General features: G+C 33.8%; 1 protein-coding gene across 1 annotated transcript in view; it reads left to right on the forward strand.

The window, feature by feature from the left end:
• Positions 1–3,856: 3,856 nt before the first annotated feature.
• LOC118184078 (uncharacterized) overlaps positions 3,857–24,152 on the forward strand; it is a 358,399-nt gene continuing 338,103 nt past the window's right edge. The window contains exon 1 of the mRNA XM_085818163.1: positions 3,857–5,248. Within this exon, the coding sequence (XP_085674289.1) occupies positions 4,825–5,248 (424 nt within the window). The 5' untranslated portion in view covers positions 3,857–4,824. The remainder of the gene's footprint in view (positions 5,249–24,152) is intronic.

Consider the following 24,152-nt stretch of genomic DNA (forward strand, 5'->3'; position numbering starts at 1 on the left):
ATTAGGTGTACTTTCATGTCGAAAGATTGCACACAGCTTTCTAACAGTCTGTGTATAGCACTTACAGAGTTTGACTTGCTCTGGTAACAAAAACTAGTTTCAAACTCCTAACACTCAGAACGAATTATCGGTTGGTCTGAAGTTAAGTACAGAGACATGAGAAAGATTAAAATAACATTTTCATTAAACAGAATTTGAACATAAGAACACGGCTTGTGCTTAACAAAACAACCCCAACTTATTGCGATGAAACTAAAATAACAGTTAGATTTTAATTAAAATGTAGGCTAGTAGTCAAAAACTACACAAGTAAATTTAAATCGAAGTTGCTCAAAACGCTTGCCAGGAGAATTTAAATGATTGCAGCTATGACACAAAGCCAAATAATTACAGGGTTCTCAGAGCTGACGAAGCCTACTAATGTGACCTGGCTGCAGAATCTTTGCTAGCGGTTAGTCACGTGCTGCAAAGTGTCTTCCGAGAATATTCCACAACTCGTAGTGCAGGGCAGCTCTGTCCTGGCTTCTTGGACTTTCAGATTTAGTACCAACCCACACAAAATTCAATATACAATGTGACGACCTCACAGAGCAAGGGCAGACAAGGCAGTACCAGTACGGTCCCTGCCCAGCCTTACTCTGTCCCGAGAGCCCCCAGGCCTTCTGTGAAGTCTGTTTTTATACCCACGTGGTTGAGACTGCCTAGGTACAGATCCTAACCAGTACTTAGAAGACTCCACACGTGTTCTATGGGTTTTAGGTACGGGTAAACTTCACTCACAGAGAGCTCTGCGACAGCTACTGTACGATGAGATGCAGTAAATCGCCCATAAAGAGAAAGTCCAGACCCAAAACACCTCTAAATAAGCGTACGCAAGGCAGGCAACCTTAGTAAAATAGTGAACACCAGTAACTGAACCTCTCTGTGAAAAGTGGATATCAGTACGGCCACCAAGAATGATACCACTCCAAACGAGAAAGCTGGCACCTCCAAAACGATCTCTTTTGATGATGTTGGAAAAATGAAAGCATATTGTCCACTCGCTGCAGATGTGTATACGTCCAGAATCACTCGTCAGGCCAAATTGTCTCTCATTGTTAAGAGCACTTGACGCCATACTTTTGTATCCAGTTCTTGCATTCCCGTCACCACAGAAACCGGCATTAATGGCCGATGCATTAATGGCATTAAACCGATGCATTAATGGCACATACTGTACTCATACCGTATGGTGCGTTAATGGCACATACTGTACTCGTTGTCTTGCATATAGATGGTGTCTCCTGGATTGCCTGCTGGCCATACGAAGTCACTGAAAATAGCTGAATACTGCGCAGTAGCTTTGACTGAATTACTAAGAGTACATCGCTCATGTGCGACACTCATTTCGCTTAACCATATGCCATATATGCGCATGTTCAACAGTACTGGTCCCAAGACTGCCTCCTAATTGCTCGTTCCGTCAGTTCTATTACCTTGATCTGCTTCCTTGTTAATTTCTTTGTCTCGCACTTTATTTTTAAGCACCACTGTATTTGTTAAAAGCTCATACCACGAATGCTAAAGCTATTCTCATAAAATTCTCTATCTTATTTTGAGAAGCTTACTATATAAGGAAATAATGCCTGTAACAATCTTTTTCTAATAATTTGTCTATTTCAGAACCTCGATTAGGATGATGCTGTGAAAGTAATTCTTTTCATTATCTTAAACCATCTCTTGAAGGCAACTTCATTTATATTCCTACGGATGGCACAGACACATGAAAAATGTAAAGAATGCACTTATAAACGTCATTTCTTTGAGGCAACCAAATTAAAATTTAATTAATTTTATGCCTCCATCTTCTAATATCAGAATGAAGTTGATATAAATAGCAATATTATTTCGTAATATAGGTAAAGTATTGATGGTAAAAATTCAGATGAATATAATAATTCGTATACTGACTATAATTATATTATATCAGATAAAAGCACCACAAGGTTTTACAGTGTGAAATTTAACATGTTTATGGTGTGCTTCAAATAAATAAGAGAAGCTGGAAAAAGAATGCTAGCAGAAAACAGAAGCTGGGGAGAAATGCAGAACCTACAATATGGATGATAGTAAAGTTAGAGATCTAGTTTATTTCCATTAGTTAGCTAAGGATTTGCTTTGCAGAATTCAGCATCACTATCGGATTAAAAAAGTGGGTTATATAAACTGATGGCTTAATATGCGTTATAAGAATGATATAGCAGGGATTAAATTAGAAATGACGAAGTTTAGAGAGGTTATTATAAGGCAGGGCCGTTCCAAGGCCATTGGCTGTCCGCGAACTCTCCTAGAATTGCCGCCCCTAGGCCATTGGCTGTCTGCGTACTTTCCTAGGATTGCCACTCCCCCCAAATTATAAAAAATACGCTCAGTGATTAATAATATTTCATATTCACTAGTACTTACATATGACAAGTATCTACAATGAATTTAATGAATTTAAAATATTTAGTCGTGCTATCGCGAGAGTCCGGCCGTCCCTGATTTTCGCCGCCCGCGTACTTTTACGCGCTACTACTATTTCTGGGACAAAAAGCCGTAACAAAATTAAAAAGGAGACTTAAGGGCTATTTTAAATCAGTTTTCAAATTAAATTTAGAATTTTATCTTATATATTCTTTAGCTTACGCATGCTTTGGGATTTACGTGTACATAGATGAGTACAGAAAAAAAAAAAAAAAAAAAAAAAAATCTGAAATGTTTCAGATTTTAAATTACGTCCAAAGGGGCGTTTTTTAACATTTTGTGTGTTACCTTTCTTTATTAAATATCATGTTCCTCGCACTTAAACCATAAGATCCAGTGCAACAGCAATATCGCAAAATAGTTTTAAAATATCTTTAGCATATCTTTAGAATTTCCGATACAGAGACTCACGCGCTGGAGATAAAAATGTTTTTTCTGCACAACGTTGCCATTGCTCGCTTTGAAAACCTTGTTTTGAGTTTGTTAATCAAAAATTCGTCAAAGTTTTAAAAAATAGGAAATCGATCATAAAACAAATTTCAAATTTCAAATTTGGTCTTCCACATGCTCATATTCGTTGGAGGATTACGTTATTCAAAATTCGATGACTCTATGTACCGTTGTTTTATCACAATACGAGAAATATACATACATTTATGCAGATTTTTCATTATTTAATTTCTTCAAATATAATGCAGGACTCTAACATTTTGCGGCAACAGTTTGAAAAGTGAACCGACATTTATGAGTCCGACGCAAAATGCCAAAACGAAACTAATAGTCCTTCGGGATTCAAATCCCTTTGGACTAAAAATTGTATGCCATTAACTTTTGTGCGTTATGTATTGCATTTCATACACTCCCAATTCGTCGTCTAAGAATATTTTCATTTTCTATCTTAAAATTACAAACTTAGGAATGAAATGGAATGAAAACGGTAACAATAATGACGCGCACAGAACAAAATAAATGAATAAACGCTACATTAAATCTATGTAAATGAAAATAGTTTTACAACTCGACGCGTGCAGTTTCTTTCTGCCCACACCGACTAAAACGGGTGACATTTGCAAATTAGTTTTTTGATCTTAGAAACTAATTTGCGAAAGGTTTATTTGAACGCGAATCAAAACAAAAACGAAAAGGCTGGCGGTGGGGAAGCGGTCACGTCTCGTCGGAGTTAGCGGCAATAAAAGGAAGCAAAATATAATAAGAAAACACTACATCCGAACGCGAGTTTTTTTATTATTAACAATGAAAGAACAGGTTTTGCACGTCGGCGCATGCGCTGAAAGAAATCCCGTTTGCCGAGAAAACTTTGCACGTGCGTCTTCGGCTTCAGATTGCGACTATACGGCGGCTCCTATGCACCGATTCCCGAGTGATGCTACAGATGGGTATGCATTATTATTTAAGAAGATTCTCTTCAGAATAATCATTTATTTCTTTATATATGGATGAAAAGCTTAAAGAATGAAACTGTTCAAGTATAAACGTAGATGATTTCAAGAAATGATTTTGGTTTTTGCGTTCATTAAGTCTGAAATTATAAATTCTCACGCCTGTGACAGAAACTATTGATTATTGAGGAATTTAATATAAGTGAAAAAGATTACCTTTATGGAAATAAAGGCATGGTCTGATTTATATTTAAGCATTGATAAACTATTGTGAATATAGTATTTAGGTCATATTGACTCAAGAACAACTTCGCTTTCACAACAAATTTGCTACAATGTGAATTAGACTTTCCGTGTTTACATGACCTCTATTGTGGATACATCGATTGAAAAACTGACGAACATGCAGTTGCGTTTTTGAAAATGAAGAATTCTTTATTCATTAATATTGTCAACAAAATATTTACAACGCTTTTGTATTTTCAAGGATAAATTTTAGGGAAAGTTGTACACTCGAAGAAATTTTGATATATTTGTTAAAATATCAGAGGAAATTTCAAAATCGAGTGTGAAATTCATCAAGTGTGTATAAATTTGAAGTTAAAAAGGCCCCACTGTATATTTAGTCTCCAACTAACTGAATAGCAGTAGTAAAACCTAATAATCTGAGAATTTCTTATTGCAATAAAGTATATTCTTACGCCTGGAATACGAAACGATACACAGAAATTCTTTGGAATTTCACTTAAAATGAATATTGTTATATGACATGCAATTGGTCATTATATTTGATGATCGTAAAAATTAAGCTGTGAAAGTGGATACTACATAATTTGCTTCGAGATTCTTTCACTTTTATTCGCGGTGGTTGTTTAGAAATTTGGCTCTTAAGGAAATAACTTCCGAACTTGTATTTACAATGTCACCATCGCAACGATCAGTACTAAACAAAGTGGATACCAACAAGGTACTGCTTAGTCGAGGTTTGGCCATAGTTCTCAAGCGAGTTCCAGCTGTTCCACCTGTTGATGTAAAGAACAGCTCCAGGAAGAAAAATCGACGTCAGCGTAAGGAGCCGGTTGAGGATCAGCGGTGTAAAGGGTGCGAAGAAATTGCAGAATGCGAATTCGGACCAGAAGTTTTTGCAGACTGGACTCGTGAAAATGGAGAGTGTTATTGGAATCCATGTTTGGTTCAAAGTGTGAAAAGCCTGGAATACAAGGGTTTCGTCCGACCCACCACTTTGCTAGTGGGAGGTACTGACTATTCTCTGGAAGTGGTGCGATCAGCATGGGGTCGAAGGATGCTCAGACCCCCCACTGGATACGACATCGTGATGCTTGGTAAGTAGTTTTATAACTACTCTTAAAACATTGTTTCTAATTAGAGCCTTAGACAAAAGACTTACATAGCTAAAGCGTCTTACGATGTCCATTCCTGATGATTTTGGTCTTCCACGAATATGGTCACCTTACAGAATGTGACTATCATTGATCATCATCGCCTATGCTTATTTATATTCTCATGTTGATCACTGTCAAAGATTGGAAGATCAAAGATCAGAGATGGAGATCAAAGGTGAACACCACCTGTCAACCTTTGACGGGAGGTCTCCATCAGATGTTTTCACGATATTTTGTGTTATGGGGGAAAACGTTAATTTCAATGTTTTTTTTTTTTTTTCTTCTCCTTCTTTTCAATACTGCTTTTAAAATGATAAATATATGTTGCTAAAGTTCGGAGCATTTCCGAATTTATTATATATTATTTTTTTTATCTGCAGAAACAATCAAATGTATAAACACGTCTTCGTTTTAATTTTCTTTTTATTTTAACATTCGTGTACATAGTATAAAAAGAAACCAAAGAGTGCACATGGAAACAGTCAATCAGTTTTTAAGAATTAATACTTTCATTACTTTTAAAATATTTTTCTCTGAGCAATTTCTTGCGAGTGAACTAAAAAGTCTATTTTCAAGGCATGTTAATGCTACATGAAGATGCAATTTATTATCCTAATTGCAACCACTTTGCCAAATGCTTTTAAATCAGCACCAAGTCTTAAAACTGGTATGTTTGTATAAGGAAATGCATACAGTAAATGTATTTTTTATAGTATTATTATACTAGGCTATTAATAAAATTCTCCCAAAACTGAATTATTTATGTGGTTTAATGCAGTGATGCTATATGAATAATCTTAGCAAGTAAAACTATATAAAACACAGCCAGTGCTCCCAAGCTTATCTTCGTAAAAATCGTCAGAAAATGTGATAACATTTAAACTAGACTCCGTATACCTTTTCATGCATTTTATTTTCAAGGTTTAAATTTCACAGCTGAAACTGTGTTGGTCTATACATAAGTGGTTAGAATATGATTAATATGTAAATATAATTTTGTGTAAACATCAGCAAAAACAAAATAAATAAATAAAACTACATTTTAGACATCATCACAGCTTTACTGATTTTCTTAATTTATTATTTGCCGCTCTGAAAACTTCAGAACTTTGATCTCTTTTCTGAAAGGCAATAAGTTAAACTTACTTCGTGTTTTGCAATAAATTGTTTTAAATGATTTTCTGTTTGTAGAAAAATGTATTGAATGTTATAAGAATTCAGTGATTTAGAAAAAAGAATGTGTTTAAAAATAGTAAAGTTGGTTGAAAAAAATGTGTTGTGAATTGTTATGGGAATAATGACTTTTAAGTAAGATTATTAAACTCCTAGAATTTTTACACTTTTTGCACATTGCGTATCTTCAGAACAGTTCATGTACTATGAAGAGAAATACATTTTTAAGATTCTATAAAAAAATTAATTTGCTGAGTACAAATAATCACCAAAAATAAGAACATTAAAATATTTACTAGGAAAAATACTTAGGAATTAATACAATTAAAATAATATCAGTAACAATAATAATAATAATAATAATATCCATATTCAGTTCGTAATAACAAAAATAGATTAGGAAGTAATCCAAGAATCTAAGCTTAAATACTCTGTAACCAATAAACATGACAAATATTTAGATACATGAAGTTCTATACATAATCAAGAAAAAAATTACTGATGGCTTGTTCGTCGTGTATTTTTTGAATTAACTATTATTATTATCATCATTGTTATAAAAAGTGGCAAATGCTTCTAGTAAATTTAGTAAAAGGTTTATTGGTTTCATTAGATTACGGCAAAGCACTCGAGGGCTATCTGCCTTAAGGGAGGGATGCCTTCGTGGAGGACTTTCTAAGGAAAACTGACTAGTACACACGTTACACATGGGGAAAACCACGAAAGCGCCCATGCAGCCAGCCCGTTCGCGAGATTCGAACCTCAGACCGAACTACCAGTGCTCAGCGATGTTACCGCTCGGCCGCTGGTGGGCAAATTTAGTAAAAGGATAATTTGTGTTTCTGCATCAGAACATTAAGACAAATTACATCCTCCCAGTAATTAAAATGATTTGCTATTTATGAAATACATTTTATTTGACATAAATACTTTAAATACTTTAAAGAGGAATAAAACATCATCCGCGATATTACAAAATTAACTGTACAAATCCGTTTGTGCTTGTTAAATCGGCGAAGCAATATAATTTGCATTTGCATCAATGGTGAGCAGCGACCTCTGTCGCAAGCATTAAGATTCTTCAGTAACAAAAGTGACGACAGAAGTTTCCGCTATGCAATCCACAGCTTATCTTTTAAAACGCTAAACGGATGTGTTAAGATGATCTTAACTTTATAATAGAGTTAATGATGCGGAATATAGCTTTCAGCTATATTGAAGCTTAAACTATGAACATTTTTAATTTATGCAAGAAATTTACAGTCATACAAAAGGTGTATTCCTCTCATTCATAGCAATTAGCTTGTTTGGTTACTTTTTAAAGCGAAAGATCATATCCCATGTATTGGAACAGCAATTTTATATATACCGCTGCTTTTCAAAAAATAATTTTGAATTTTCCCACCAATAAGAAATAGGAAATAATTCATCGTCTCTCATTTAAAACGTTGAAAGCTTTAATTCTGTTAATCAATAAATGCAAGGAACACGAAGAGTGTCTGCACAAGTTGCATCACAGTTTTGATCGAGACTACTCTGGATGACTACTGCTAATTTGAAAATATAGTGCTGATTTTTACTTCCTTGTACGAAGTAAAAAGGAAGTATCGTAATCGCGAAAAGTTTCAGGCAGCATATTTCAACGAAAATATTCATTTTGACCGATTTCGAATGCAATTTAACGATGTTTTTGCATCATATATGTACGTAAGGACAGAACAAAAGATTCTTTTCCTCCAAAAAATTATAAAACTGCTTTAAAATTAATTCTGAAGAGAATTTTTCGTGGCGTCTGTACGAACGTATATGCGTACCTATCTCGCATAACTCAAAAACGAGTAGCCTCAGAACGCTGAAATTTTGTATATAGGACTACTATAACTTGTAGATGTGCGCCTCGTATTTTGGCTGCAATCGGCCCCGCCAAACGTATATAAATATATTTATATATATATCCACTCTGTTACCCGGCTCAGTGATCTCGGTTTCTTTACTCTTATATGTTTGTAAATTGTACATTTTTTGCTTTAAAAATAATTTAATTATGTTGTTTAAAATAGTTTTAAAATTATCAAGAATTTTAAAGTTGTTTAAGTGCCGCTAAGTCTAATAAAATTTTTGATGGCGGTCATTGGTTGTTTACATTTGAAATAGCAGAGTAGTGGATTTGTTGCCAATCTAGAGAAATATAGCTTCGCAACAACAAAGATAACACCTTCATTTATTGTTGCGAATTAAATCATGCTTAATCCTTTCTGCAATTTTTTTCGAGGAAATAAGTGTTTAAGATATACTTCGTTATTTTTAATACAGATATTTTGAGTTTTTATGTATTTTTGCCTTCTCGCGAAGGGAGAACTGAATTAATTGAATGAGAAATACTCAATCGTCTGTGAAAGACATTCTTTTTTGTTTTGTTTGCTTAATTTCTTTTATACATCGTTCTAGCTTTATTATAGTATTTGAATAGAACATGTGGCAACGATTAGATAATTCTTTAAATGATATAAATTTTGTGCTTTCTGAGTTATAATATGAACGAAATATAATACTGTTAAGTGAACCTATCGCCAGAGTGTCGCTATGGTAAACAAATAGAGTGAATTTTAAAGAATGCATTTATTCTATTGTGGTTTATGCGCTGTCGGCGAAGTAGATTTCATTCAATCAAATAAGTTTAAACGATATGCAAGAAAAAATGCGTATAATTTAATATTCCGTACATGGAAGTCATGTGGTGTACACATCAGTTTTTTGTTGTTTGATTTCTAAATTAATACTCCGGATGGTGAAGTCCTACAGTTCTGTTCCATTACAACTCACTGTTAAGAGGATTTTTGGACAGACAGATTTTAAGCACCCCCATACTGCCATAGTTAATAAAATGACGGTATTTTAAATATTTGAAGCGAAGCTTCAAACCCTTGCAATCTACCGATCTCCGCTAGCCTATATGCCCCCTCGGGGTAAAACTTAAGAACACTTTTTAACACATGATACTTTATTTATACTTAGTTATTATTACGGATATTATTAAATATGCAAGATAATTTAAACCAGTAAAGATTCTTTCTCAAAACTATTGTATTTAAAATTATGAAATTTTATAGTACTGAACATTAGAAGTATTATTCTTAATTATTATTTTCTCTCCACTAATAAATATTAAATCGTAAAGAAATATTTAAATATTATTTCTGAAATATCAGAGCTATTTAAAAAAATAATGAGTTAAAATTATTTTTGGATTTACACGGAAAAATTGCAAAATCGGTGTTGCTTGCGAAAGTTATTTAATTTTACCGATAGAAATTACATGCAGTTTTACAATGTACTTTCGTGCTCTTCAAAATTTACCCGAAACCTCTTTCGGTTTGCTTTTTTAAATATTTTCATGAGTATCTTAATTAATTGAGAAAGCAACTTTATCAATGACGTCTTTTATTCCCAGACGACAAAAATTCAAAGAAGAAAAAGTGTTATTGAAACTTCTTTTATCGATGTCTGAGAAAAGTGAAGTTCTTTTAAAATCCGGTTTTGTGAACGGAAGAAATGAAAGCACGAGGATAGATATCTATTCACAAAAGAACCCATGCCGGAAATACAGTTTTATCTTTAAAATTCTACTCAGTTGCTTTTTAAGTTTTGTATTGAAATTACCAGCTTTTTAACTGGAGATAAAGACCCGAATAAACTATTTCTATAATATGACAGATAACGTGTTCTATCAAGCAAGTCATGAATGAATAATTAAAACAAAGGCCCGCTAATTTTGTCCTCAATCGCTTTTTTTTTTAAAGAGGGGACTTTTTTTCTTTTCTTTTTCTTTTTTTTTTTTTTAATAAGTCTTCCAAGAGTTTTATCTCATATGCAACTTAAGTACAGTGCATTTCCCTTGTTTTCTCGAGAAAATATATAGGATATTTTCTCGAGAAAACAAGTTCTCGCAAATTAATTTCGAAAAGAAGTTGATAACTTGCTTTTACAGCATGGAGGACCTGATTCGTGGGAATGAATTTTGCCATGGTAACGTTCGAATGCATTATCACATCTTATTATATTTATGCAGTTTATTAAATTTTTCAGAGCAAGAAGCGTGAAAAAAATCAACTATCCCCTCATAGTAATTCGAATCATGGATATTTTAGTTGCTATGGGTACGCTTTAACATTGACATCCTATAACATACTTAGAGGATTACATAAATCAAAATGGTTAATTGTTTATTTAATATTTAAATCATAAAATTATTGACATTTTATCATATAAAGAGAAAAAAGAAACACAAAGGAAAAAGTAGTGATCTTGTGAAACCACAAGAGATATATCGCAAAATAGTTTTAAATTGCGCATATCCTTTAGAATTTCCGATACAGAGTTTCACGCGTTGGAGATAAAAATGTTTTTTCTGTACAACGTTGCCATGGCTCGCTTTGAAATCATTGAGTTTGTTAATCAAAAATGCGTTGAAGTTTTACAAAATATGAAATCGATAATAAAACAAATTCCAAATTTCAAATTTCGGCTTCTACATACCCATATACGTCATTCAAAATTCGGTGGCTCTATGTACCTTTGTTTTATCACAATGCGAGAAATATACATACATTTATGCAGATTTTTCATTATTTAATTTCTTCAAATATAATGCAGGACTCTAACATTTGGTGGCAACAGTTTGAAAAGTGAAACGGACATTTATAGAGAACCAACACAAAATCGCAAAACGAAAACAATAGTCCTTCAGGGACAAAGCCACTTTGGACTAATAAACTTTAGTAAAACTTAAAATCCTTATAAGGTATGCAAAAGAAAGGGAAAAAATACGTTGCAGTATCAATCAATATGTAATAAGAATATTCTTTTTATGTAAAGCTGTTATATTGCATTATGTCTGCCAGTAAGCGGCGTTTGCTTAAGACGTCTCTGTCGTCATCTTTCTCTTCATGCGAAAGCATTCAAAGAGCATGCGTAACTATACTATTTAAATTTATAAAGGTACCGATAAGAGGAAGAGCTTTTCTAAGCGGTAGATATTTTATTAACAACTCTTTGACTTTATCAAAATATTATTTCTGGCTGATTGAATTCCATCGATTAATAATAAACGCCAGATTCGATCAAAATAATCTGGACCTTAGGAATAACATTATCTTGGGTTTTTGCAAAGATTCCAGTAAGGATTTAACAAGGATTCAATAAGAGTGGTAAAAAAGTTTTGAGGAATCACAAAGTGAATTTTATTTTGGTCCTCGAATATCTTGGACTTTAAGCCCAGCCTTGTAACGCTAAGGAGTAAGCAGAGTGTAAATCTATGTGAACTTATCAATAGATACGCTAGATACCATATGACTGATAATGAACCATCGCTTTCTGATACTATCTTTTTATTTTTTGAAAAAAAAAAAAAAATATGTGACGATTACAAGTTTAAATACTTTATGTAGTAGGAAAGCTAGATATAGCATAAAATACTGTCTATCCAAGAAAGGAAATTCAAAGAAGCCTAGAGTTTAAGATGCTTTACTCCCGCAGATTTGCTGGCAAATTGGGCTTATTTTTAGCTTCAACTAAAAGAATATCCCAGCCTTGTTGAGTATTGAATACCTGATGAAAGTTGCTGTTTTCTTTTAAGAAAAAGAAAAAGTGAATTATAAAGCGGAACTGGAAACCAGTTAATCCGATGTCATCGTAATTTGTAACAAAAGCGGGTTTGGGATTTGGAAAATGTCTATCCCCAAAATAACTTCTAAAATTACTCGGTGCCGTTCTGCCGTTACTAAAGCTCTTGTAGAGGAGCAATTCTATTTTTGATGAAGTATTCGGTGACTTTGCATTACCGTAAGAAATATTTTGCCTTCTTTAAAGAATTTTTCATGCTTAGTGAATGCTGGCTGCGTGCAGTTTACTTAGCAGACTGCAGAAATATTCAAGTATAGCAGGAAAGACAAGAGACTGGGACAAAAGCATTTTTATCCTTTTTTCCATTTTGAGCGCAAATAGAATAAACCTGTTTTGTGATTTTCATTCTCTTGTAAAAAGTTTGGCTCTTGTAATCAGAAAATGGAATAATTTCTCTTTTATTCTATTCTTCCTCTAACCATGCACCAGTTTTTGCTGTCGGAAATATAAACAAATTCAACCTTTTTCTAGCTAAGAAAAGCACAAATTTTCGAAACCCTTGCATAGAGATGTATATTATTTTTTGACTTTTTAATTTTACTATTTGTTACAGTTTACGTTTTCACGCAGTTCTATCATCAAATTACAGCTTAACTGAAATAAATTAATTAATTAAATGTTTTTACTTCCAAATCCTATTGAGTCGCTATGATGGGTGGTGGATTTTATTTAATTTACCATGTTAAAAAACGCAAGGATTATTTTCTTAAGAGGAAGAATGACTTGATGAAGAAGTCGTCAAAGGAAACTTACTCGTGATCATGTTATACACGGAAAATATATCATAAAATTCTACACAGTCAGTCTGTACATTGGGAGAGTTACCAGAATTCAGCTATCTTATCCGATCAGCTATTTGCAGGTTGATATAGTTTATTTCTAAAGTTGATATAGTTTATTTCTAATGTTGGTATAGTTTATTTCCAAATACTTATTAGTATTTAAAAATTCTCTCAGAAGTTATATAATATATAGTTATTTAAAAACTCTCTCAGAAGTCGGTAGAAACTATTCTCTGTCATAATCATTACAACTGCCAATATATTGCACTAATTAGTATCCCTAGGCATGTATATAATATGGAGATGTATATCGTGCTTTGCCGGCTTGTCATTTTGCATTCTATAGAATGCCTAAGCAATGTGTGAAATGCTTAATCGTTTCATACATTGCCGCCCAATTTTCGGCATTCGATAAAATACCTAGGCATTCAGTGCCCGGATTTCATACTTTGTTGATAACATATAAAATGATTACACTGTTAAATACTAAAAAAATAATTAGATACTTATCACATGCCTAAACTGCATAACTACTATTAATTTTAATAACCATGTCTACCACAGCGATTTCAGTTCAGGCCTTGTTCCACCATGCTAGTTATTAGTATGCCTGAAAATAAAATATGCAATAATACATTACTAATAATGTATTTTAGTTACGCCTAACGGTAATGTTGGTTTAAGAAAATTTTTCAGAAAGGGAAAAAAATCAAGATTCTTCATCTCAGAATTATTGCAAGGTAAAATAAATAGCCTTTATTTTTTTTTAAGATGCCCTAAGATATAAAGAGCATTCTATATTCAAATGTGGCATTTTTAGGCAAGTACGGTAATTATCGATTCATTCTTAACTGTATCTGGTATGTATAAAGCACCCCTTAAGACAAAGCACTGTTCAACTGTATCATCTACTTACAGGAAATGTTTATAAAAAAGGTGTAAAGTGCTGGACTAGAAAATAAAATGAATAACTGAGCAGAATGAAAATTTCATTACAAAAATTAATAAGTGTTCATCCTGATAAAGAGTTTTCTTCAGGATTAAAAATGATTCCATTCCTGAAGAAGTATCTGATAACTCTGGAAACCGGCAGAGATTCACTCAATTTACGCCAAATAATGTCTGCTTTTTTTCATAATTTTAAGAAAGAAAATTTCATTTAATTATCAAAGTCTGATTTTGATTAGACATTATGATTCCTAATGTCTCCAATTATGAAAATTTCAGTGATAAGAATCTGTCCTCCAGACACTGTTCTGTAGGAAAAGATTCATGGATTTCTGTAACAATGCATATATGTGCATATAAATGAACTGATTCTCCGTTAGTTAGCATTCTCAAAATACCGTTTTCAGAGTTAATCAGAAAATATGAAATTGCCAAATTGCCGTGGATATTAAGAAGAGCATATCTTGAAGACAATAGTTGATGGAAAGTTCCATGGAAGTCTGTATTCTTTTTTGAATATAAGTAGCGATCTATTCCCGAGTTTCCTGGTTTGCATAGTGATGGGATACCGTTTTCAGAGTTAATCAGAAAACATGAAATTGCCAAATTGCCGTGGATATCAAGAAAAGCGTATCATGACGACAATAGTTGATGGAAAGTTCTATGGAAGTCTGTATTCTTTTTTGAATATAAGTAGGGATCTATTCCCGAGTTTCTTGGTTTGCATAGTGATGGGCGCTGGCAAGTTAAAAAGATTAGTGAGAGGGAAAACAGCAGGTTGTCATTCGAATGCTCCTTGCGAGAGAGCCTCATTATATCAGCCAGAGTGGGTCAGCATATAAGAGGTCACGCACTGCCAATCATCGCAGGTACCAGCAGACGAGGATTTGCCAGACTCGGATGACCTCACCGCCTTCAAGATGAGGTATCCCCAAAGAGGGAGGTTTCTCAATCATGTGCCTCTTCAGCAGCTAGTGTTTCGTTAGCTGAAATATCTGTAAGATATCTGCCTAGGAATACGAGCGCGGTCACCCACTTCGAAACCTTTATCACTTGCTTTGAAATTTGAATGAGTGGGGATCCAGGTCATCTTTGCTTTTCGAGTGGAACAAAATGCTGCCATTACATTCTAAGCGTACCCAAACTTCTACGAATAAAAATAATTTCTCTCGTTATTGCCATAATTTTCAATTGCACACCTTTCAGTCATCACCTTTGCACAACACAAAAAGTAAGAATTTTGACTGATTTTTGAGCTTTAATAAGTCAAATTGTTATGGCCATAGATATATGAAATTTTCAATGCGTCATCTCCATACATAGATAATTATGTTTCTTGATTCATTTTACTAATAGTGTATAAGAATTTATTTTATAAAGAAAAAACAATCTGTATATCCCCAAAATTTAAAATTTGTACTAAAGCACTGAGCGCAAACTGACATTAATACAAATCTAGTTACAGTAATAATTTTTACAATATCGTGATGAAACATCATTAGGTATTTATATCACACATATATCACACATCACAATATCGTGTATTTATATCACACATCACAATATCGTGATGAGACATCATTAGGTATGATTCTGCACCTATTTAAATTTTAAAATATCAAAGAATATTAACACCATTATAATAAGATCTTAGAAAACAGAAAAAGTGTTGAGAATTTTAAGTAACATTTTATAAATATTTAAAAAATAATTTTTCAAAGAAAAAAGTAGGTGCATTTTTTCAGCAATATCATCATGTACTTACCCTGAAATATTTAAATCAATAGCTATGATAGATTTTTTTTAAAGAGTGCGCGCAAGTATGAAAATCACCATTTTGACAAATTTTCAATACATTTTCTCTCAAATAACACTAAAACAATTTAGAACTGCCCAGCTGCATACACCATACCCGCCTGTTCTTCAACAAGCTGTTACTACAACAAGTTTGGCTCCTTTTCTTGCTCTGAAAGCATCTATTGTAGACATCTCTGCCTTTATTTTGGCTGACTGAATACAACGTTGATCAGTGTCTGCTGCAAACCTAACTGCATTAGCACCAATTCGATATCCAAGTTCTTTCTTAGTATGTAATCGCCCAGCTTGACCTTCGTTATATATAATAACTGCCTCATTTACTGCTGTCTTAACAATATTATAACCAAAACCGGAATTTTTAGGACACAATTTCCAAATCAAAGCATTCAATGATTCATTTGGATTCTGTGTTTGTCCTCCTAAATAATTTTTTAGTAATAATGACATGCTAATACTTTTAAATATATCTTTGATAGCATCCATTACAGGTGGTGGAATTGAATTTTTATATTTGCACGATCTCAAATTTCCACTCGCACTCGCTCTTTGATATGTACACCACGAATCCTCCCCTGTTGGGCAAAAATTGTGAGTAGGTTCCACGTCGGTTGAACGTTTGTGGTAAAATATTACCTACACTGCCTTTTGCATATCTTTTACAGAATTGCAATGTTTCTAGTAGCATTTCCATAATAAATTGTCAAATGGTTCATAATATCATCCGTAAGGCGACCTTTTCCACTGAGAGTTTTACAGTCACTAAGTTGCTTCCCCTTCATTTTTTGCTTTCGTAATCTAGTGCCCATTGTTTTCTGAATGTGTCCGACACATTCAATTTTACCAATATACATGATGTTAACAGTAAAAATTAAAGCAATCTACGAGTGAACATTCGTAAGCAGCTGCTATTCGTAAAATATAAACAAACGTCAAATGATGATTTAAATGCCCGATCTGGCAATATTCGCCTTAGAATCGGTTTTTTTATTTCATAATTTTTAAGGTTCTAATTCGATTATCGTAACGCCGTTTGTTTTACCAGACTCAGACATGTTTACAGTTTCTAAAAAAGCAAAAATATAAAATTCGATTTTTTGAATGTGCAAAGGTGATGACTCCACTTACCCCTAAAAGCGCTGCAATTGCTAAGGCAATAACATCAACTTGTTCAACATTCATCTTCAGAAGAAGTGCAATCCTTTTAGTACTTTAAATTAAAAAATGCGATAGGCTTACTTTCTTTTAATTTAAATATTAAGTCATGATTTCGACAGTTTTAGTCTGTGGATTTTATGCTCATGTTTACTTTACTTCTAAGCCATCAATCAAAATACACAAATATAGGCACATACGTATTAACGGTTTCTACATCAAAAAACGCAGATTATTGACAGTTTGTAGGGTTTATATTTATTTTAACTAACATTTATTTTAAGTTTAAACTATCTTTCCTGTCAAGCCTTATTTTCCCCTGTAACTGCCAATGCCAGAGTATGTAAATTTTAGTAGAACGCGCAAGGATTCAAATTATCAGCGGAAGTATTCTGAGTTAAATAGAAAGGAAACGAGTTCGAAGGTGTGCTTTTCTTACTTCACGAGCGCGGAGGTAGTGAGTTAGAAATTGAAGAACCACGCGTTTCGGCCTGTGTGTTTGCCTCGGCAAATTGTTAATCTTTCAACGTAATCTTCAGAGTTTGCTGAATTATCAGCGGTATTTTAGAACGCGGTGAGGTTAGTTACGTTTAGAGAGCCTCGTAGTTAGTGACTTGTTAGTATCTCTTTTTAGTTTCTTATTTTTATTTTACCGCCGGGTCGGCGTAGTTTGTGAGCGTCAAGAGCACGCATTTGTATCTTCTAAAGTTGAATAAAAAGGGACTTAAACCCTTCTCAAGACTCTGTCTAATTTCCAGTTTCAGCAGTCACCACTTTGTTGCGTGCAGGTTGGAGGCGCGCAACTCTACAAGTTGAATTGCTCAAATTTTTCCAGTCAAGCTCAAGTTTGTAAATCATTAAGTTTTTAACTTAAAGTTTCAAATTGTTATTATGAAATCTTTATTGCATATTACTTTTGCACTAATGGTATGCAATTGATGAGAAAAAAATATTACCTTTAACTGAAATGCACTGGAAACATATAGAAAGCAACAAGCAAACTCAAATGTTTTTGTTTGTTTGTGTGTATCACGATGTTTCTTAAACTGAAATGCATTAAAAATATACAGAAAGCAACAAGCCAACTCAAATGTTTATGTTTGTTTGTGTGTATCACGATGTTTCGTGAGTTGTTATCCAGAGCAGTGCCAAGATATTTTTCACCTGATGCAAAAAGGTAAATGCGCGCCACTACATGTATGTATATAAATACCTATATTTGTATTACACAAAAGTAAATGTATTAAATCAAAATAATTCTTATATATAATTCTTATAGCATAATTATACCATAATTCTTAAAGTATTTTTTAATCGTAGCTTATAAATTCAGAAAAATTATATAGCCAATTATTTATACTTGCAAATGAAAATTAAAAAAAAAAAACTCTTTTTTGATAAATAAGAAATAACATCGAAATGCACATTGCATTAATTTCCAGATTTTCCTACAATTCTTCCTATTGTTTTTATTAACTTAAGTTTGCCCAAGCTTAAGTTAAGGGGGGAGGCTTAAGTTATTTCCCCTAATAATAACTGACAAATTTAAAATCATAATTAAAGTAATTTTTGAATACGAGCCAGTTTGGCGTCCCTTCTAGTGATTCACCTGAGGCAAGTGCCTCATCCTTGGCCCACCATGGACCGAGCGGTAAAGACACTGAACACTGGTAGTTCGGTCCGAGGTTCGAATCCTGCGAACGGGCTGACTGCATGGGCGTTTTCGCGGTTTTCCCTATGTGTAACGTGTATACGAGCAAGTTTTCCTTAGAAAGTCCTCCACGAAGGCATCCCTTCTCTTAGGCAGATAACCCTCGTGTGCTTTGCCATAACTAAATAATCCAATTCAACCTCACCCTTGTCCTGGCTCTGTTATTATCAAATCTTTGTAAAAACGAGCTATCTAGTGATATACAGGGTGTGTTCGATAAAGGTGACTAAAACCTTTATTTCCTTAAAGACACGTACTTGAAATTACAAAGTTCATAAAATAAGTTTCAACACTGTAGTGATAAAGCTGCGCTAATTAAAAATCTAATTTTTTTATATCATCGCTGTAGAGAAAATAAACGTCAGGTGGAATGGTCTTTATACTTTAATAAATTAAAATCAGAAAGGTCTACACTTTTATCCATAACATTTGCAGATATATATTGAGAACCGATTTACTGGTATAGATAATTTTTGCTGCTTATTATCGATCTAAAATCAATGGTTATTTTATTATCAATTTACGAATCAAATGCCGAAAATTAATTTTTTAGTAGTGCGTAAAAGTTATAATCTGTAGTAAAGTTATAATCTGGTAAAAGTAAAAGTTATAATCTGGCCAGCTACAGTTATAAATCTGTAGCTGGCCCAATGAAAATATTAATTACATATAACTGCAAGAATTTTGCACGTGAAGGTAAGCAACGTTTTGCTTTTAAATCATTAAATTATAACGAGGTTAATCTTTGGATTATGGTAACGTGGCGATTTTTTGGCGAAAATTTGGCGACCAATCCTGCTACAGCAACCTGCTAGTTTTTTTGGGGGACGCCATTTTGTTTTCACGAAGTAAAGGCATGTTTTTTTTTTCTTTTTTCTTTCCTTTACTCAACACTTTTTTCCAACAATCTGCTAGCCGAATTACGCTTATGCTAGAACTTTTATGGAACAAAAGTGCTTAATCGTGACGAAGATTAGGTGCGAAATCGGGAGAAAGTGCAGAATCGCCCACTGCTTGCCGCGTTTTTAAGAATTGCACATACACGGTATCATCCATGCACCCGTCGACCTATTTTTACTTAAAAAAAAAAAAAAAAAATCCCAGAATTGCACAAAAATGGCATTGCGCACACTCTTCACGTTACCCATGTACACTGCTAAAGTCCTAGCTAGTAACCTTTATCGCCTTACCAAAATGTCGCCAAACTACCTGTTACCATATTCCAAAGATTAGCCTATAACGATTCTGATATTCTATCATCGCCAGCTTGAAACCGGTTTTATAAAGTACGTTTTATTGTTTTGGGTAACTTGTAACTGGAAGTACGTGTATAGGATTAAACATTTAAGGAAATTAATTTTACACTAACTTTCTCAAAAAAAAAAAAAAAAAAAAAAAATACACTATAGAACAGTTTAAAAGTTTTTTTTATAATATTTCAAAAGATCAACCAAAGTTTTTGTTTATATTTATATGGTACTTTTTTGAACAGTTGTGTTATCTTCAAGTCTACTCCTAAAGCTGAGATAGTTAACTGTTATATACTATGAATCCTCGCTAAATGTTTTTGAATGTAAATGTCAAATACCTTTTTTTTTTTTTTTTTCTCAAGATTGTTTCTCATATGTATTATCAAACTTCTTTACTCACAGAATCTTCTGCAAAATTTCACTACATAAACACATCCTAAAACAAGATAAACCGTGTCCAATTAACCTAAATTTAAACAACTTTACCTGATTAAACTCTATAAAACTTTCTTAGTAATTTCAGAAAAAAAAAAAAAAAAAAAAAAATCAAATATACTTTTGAAAATGCTCGACATTCTAAAATGTCATTCAAAATAGATATATCAACAAGCATCAAAGTTTTGTGTTACATTATCATAGAAGAATATTTACCACATTTTGAAGAAGGATTCTTCATGCAATTTCAGGCATTAATGGCAATGTGATTAACTGCAGCGGAAGAAGTTTAACATCATAGGTATTGATGTGAATGACCTTGTTGTGGATGTCTGATGTCCTTGTCGTTTTTCTTTCAATGGCATTGACTTCAAAATTAGATTGCATGTTGGCGTAATACTTCAGTAGGAGGAACGGTAATTCTCTCGAAGGTCGCACGTTTGAATTACTTTCAAAATAATCAAAGGAGACAATTTATTCAAATGATTTTAGCATTTTGTGTATAATGTATCTAACGCGTAAAGACATATTTACTTACATAATTAATTCACCATTAAAAAAACCGTTCTTTTTGAAAGATAATTGATACACAATTTACAATTTTATGATGTGGCGACCATACTACAGTAAAAAATGTTGCATAATGAATGAAATAAACAATTTTATTTGTATTAAAATTTCCATTAATTGGAAAAGTAATTTTTTGAGAAATCGCACGGGAAAGACCTGTCTAAATTACTCCCAATCACAAAATTTTTATTAAAAAACATAAACGTGAAAACGCTCTAAGCACTTTACATGTTTTAAAAGGTATACAACTAGCATTACGATATACTAAAACATATGTTTCCACCCCCCCCCCTCAATGGCGGGCTGTCAGCTCACTTTGGCTTGGCCGCAACTAAGACCGGAAGTTGTGGTCACTTTATTATGTAGGCATCTTTCTCTGAAGGGACGGACAGTTACAATCATGTCTTCTCCGAGCCCTTTGTTATCGTAGTTGGCTCTCCTAACCACTATACCGTCTGGGCACTATCACATATGTAATTATAATAATATTACAGAATATTATATGCAGTCTTGTTACAGGATTATACACAATTCCTGAAAACATTTGAACACTTTGTATAGTCATTAGGATATTTTTGGAAGCCAGAGAGATGAAAAATATGCAACCGTCTTCGCCGGGAATCGAACCACGGACCTCTGGAATACCGGCCCAGTGTGCTACCATTACACTACGAAGGCACGCTAGGGAAGTGGGAGAAATACCTTATATACTCCCTTTTAAAAGATCGACTAAAATTTTAGGGGACCTAGTCGCCAAATCCTGGGTGCGGAGAATCATCATCCACAACCCTTTTAGTTCGGGCGCCACTTGTGGAGTCAATAGGATTTTTTTGGAAGCCAGAGAGATGAAAAACATGCAACCGCCTTTGCCGGGAATCGAACCACGGACCTCTGGAATACCGGCCCAGCGTGCTACCGTTACACCACGAAGGCACGCTAGGGAAGTGGGAGAAATACCTTATAACTTTGTAAAAGATAAGTTATGTTACTGATACCAAGTTTTGTTACACTGAAATGTCCTTCCCCACGCTGCCTATTTCAAAAATGTTCAGTGTATATATTTTTGGTTATACGTTAGCTGTCTGTTTTTGGTTATTTAATTGAACGATGGAAGCTGGCTGGTGCTAGCCTTGAATAAAAATACTGACGATTACACAAGGTTGATGATAAAGGTTCAATGCAGTCTCTGCCATTCCTTTATTCTATTTTTCTAACCCCGGTGCTTTTACGAATTCTTACTTCACATAAATTCTACCTTCGGTGTGGTTACACAGATTGAACCAGCTCTGTGATTTTTTTGTCAACAACAGACTATGCGCTATGTACAAATGTGCAATGAACTATGTACTGTGAACGAACTATGTGTGTACGAACTATGTACTACAACGAACTATGTGCTGTGAACTAAGTACAAACGCGTAACAATCGCACACTGCGGCACTATGGAATGAAGCAATGTTCTAAATACCTCTGTAGTATTCATTGCACACAGTAATCAGTACTAAACTCTGTATGAGATAAAGCAGTTTATGTGTGATGCAGATCAAAAGAACACCATGTATGCAACATGTAATAGGTAAACTGCGTGAGATGCGCGTGTACAGCATATGTGTACTTAAAGTAATACAATAAGTGTTAAATGGTACTGTATAGTATTGTAAATACGTAAGTGTTAACAGTATATGTGTCTCTATTGTAACTTAGCAGGTGTTATATAGTACTGTCTAGAATTGTATAAATATGTAAGTGTATAAGTAAATGTGTAATGTAAGTAATGTAATCAATGAGTGTAATACGTCGTACTATGAGTATTTTTAACATAACCTAATCGGTAATGTAGTCATTAGCGCGTGTAACGAGTGCCACATGTGTATTATTTTAAGTAACACATATATAATTATAAGGCAAAGTATGTGTGCCTATCTTGTTATATAGCATAATGTCATTTAAGAAGTAATAGCAATAATGTAAACTATAAGTAATCCGGTTATAAATTAGCTTAGCAAGTTCGCAATACAATTAGCTTAACGTGGTATACCGTCAGGTTATAACTCTAAATAAGTGTAGATTAATGTCATGCATTATGTATGTGTAGTCTAATGTCCTGTGAAGTATAAAATATGTATGTACTAATTCATGCAAGTATTATGCATAAGTTTAATGTCATGTCATATATCATGTATGTAATGTCATGTTTCATGTATGCATTATGGCCTATGAACACCCAGCTCAACCATTAACATAAGAATCTGTACTGAATCAATGTCAAACTGGAATAGCCATTGTATGGCCATATAAACGTTTTCATGAAGGCTCGGTATCTCCACACGAACCTCTGTTTTGTTATGAAAATCTCTATTATTCATAGTCTGGAGGAAATTGTTAACGCTTTTTTCACGCGGGTCTTTTGTTTTCTCTTACATGAAATATATAAAAAGAACAGATCTAAATTTAAGTAAATTATTTCGCCTGTAGGCGACTTTTATGAAGTGTAAAATCATATATGAAAGAACTGTTTTATTGGCTAGATCTGAACTCGTTCTAATTCCTGGATTATGCAAATACATACGGAGAGGAAGGAAGAATCTGACTGCTATATTTTCTCACGCCAGCTTATAAATCGAGTTCTTCCTCTAAAAGGACTTTGAATATAGTGTCAGAGTTGAATTCTTTTAGGTTTATGCATAAACCTTAATTTTTCTTTGGTTATGTAATCGAGAAATTATTATACATATATATTGTTACGAAATATAAAGGCGCGGTGAGATGGCTTCCCCGCAAAGTAGTTTTAGAGTTGCCATAAAATGGCAAAGGAAGGCAGGGTTGCCACATTTGGCGAGAACTCTCCCACTTGGCGACAAAATTGGCGATATACCATGGACAGCTAGAGAATCTCCTGGAACGAATTCTTACCGGTTTAGCCCAGAATGTTTCCGAACACAAGCCAATAGCTATATAAACCCTGCTGGTACGCAGTCAGTTAGTGTGTATGATTCGTCTAGCGAGCTGATAGTCAGTCATTGAGCGAGTGTCTCGAAGTCTAGCGCCGAGGTGGTCGTCGAGTGCATCGAGAGAGTCTTTTAGTGCATCGTCGAGTTTTGTCTTAGACTGTGCTGAATAGAGATCTATACTCTTGTGTATCGTCGAGTGCATCGTGTGGAGAGTCTCGAGAGTACGTGGAGTTCCGAGAACAACCAAGCAGAGTTGGGAGTTGTACTCGGGTGCTTTGCAGTGAAGCTGTCTCCACCGTTATTGCCTGACAGTGTGAAAGCTGTGTCACTGATTGTTCCAACGTGTTTATAGTAGATCTCCGACGACTGTAA

The sequence above is a fragment of the Stegodyphus dumicola genome, chromosome 6, assembly GCF_044657685.1.
Source record: "Stegodyphus dumicola isolate Sdum_Otavi_A_Nest chromosome 6, ASM4465768v1".
NCBI classification, from domain to species: Eukaryota; Metazoa; Arthropoda; class Arachnida; order Araneae; family Eresidae; genus Stegodyphus; species Stegodyphus dumicola.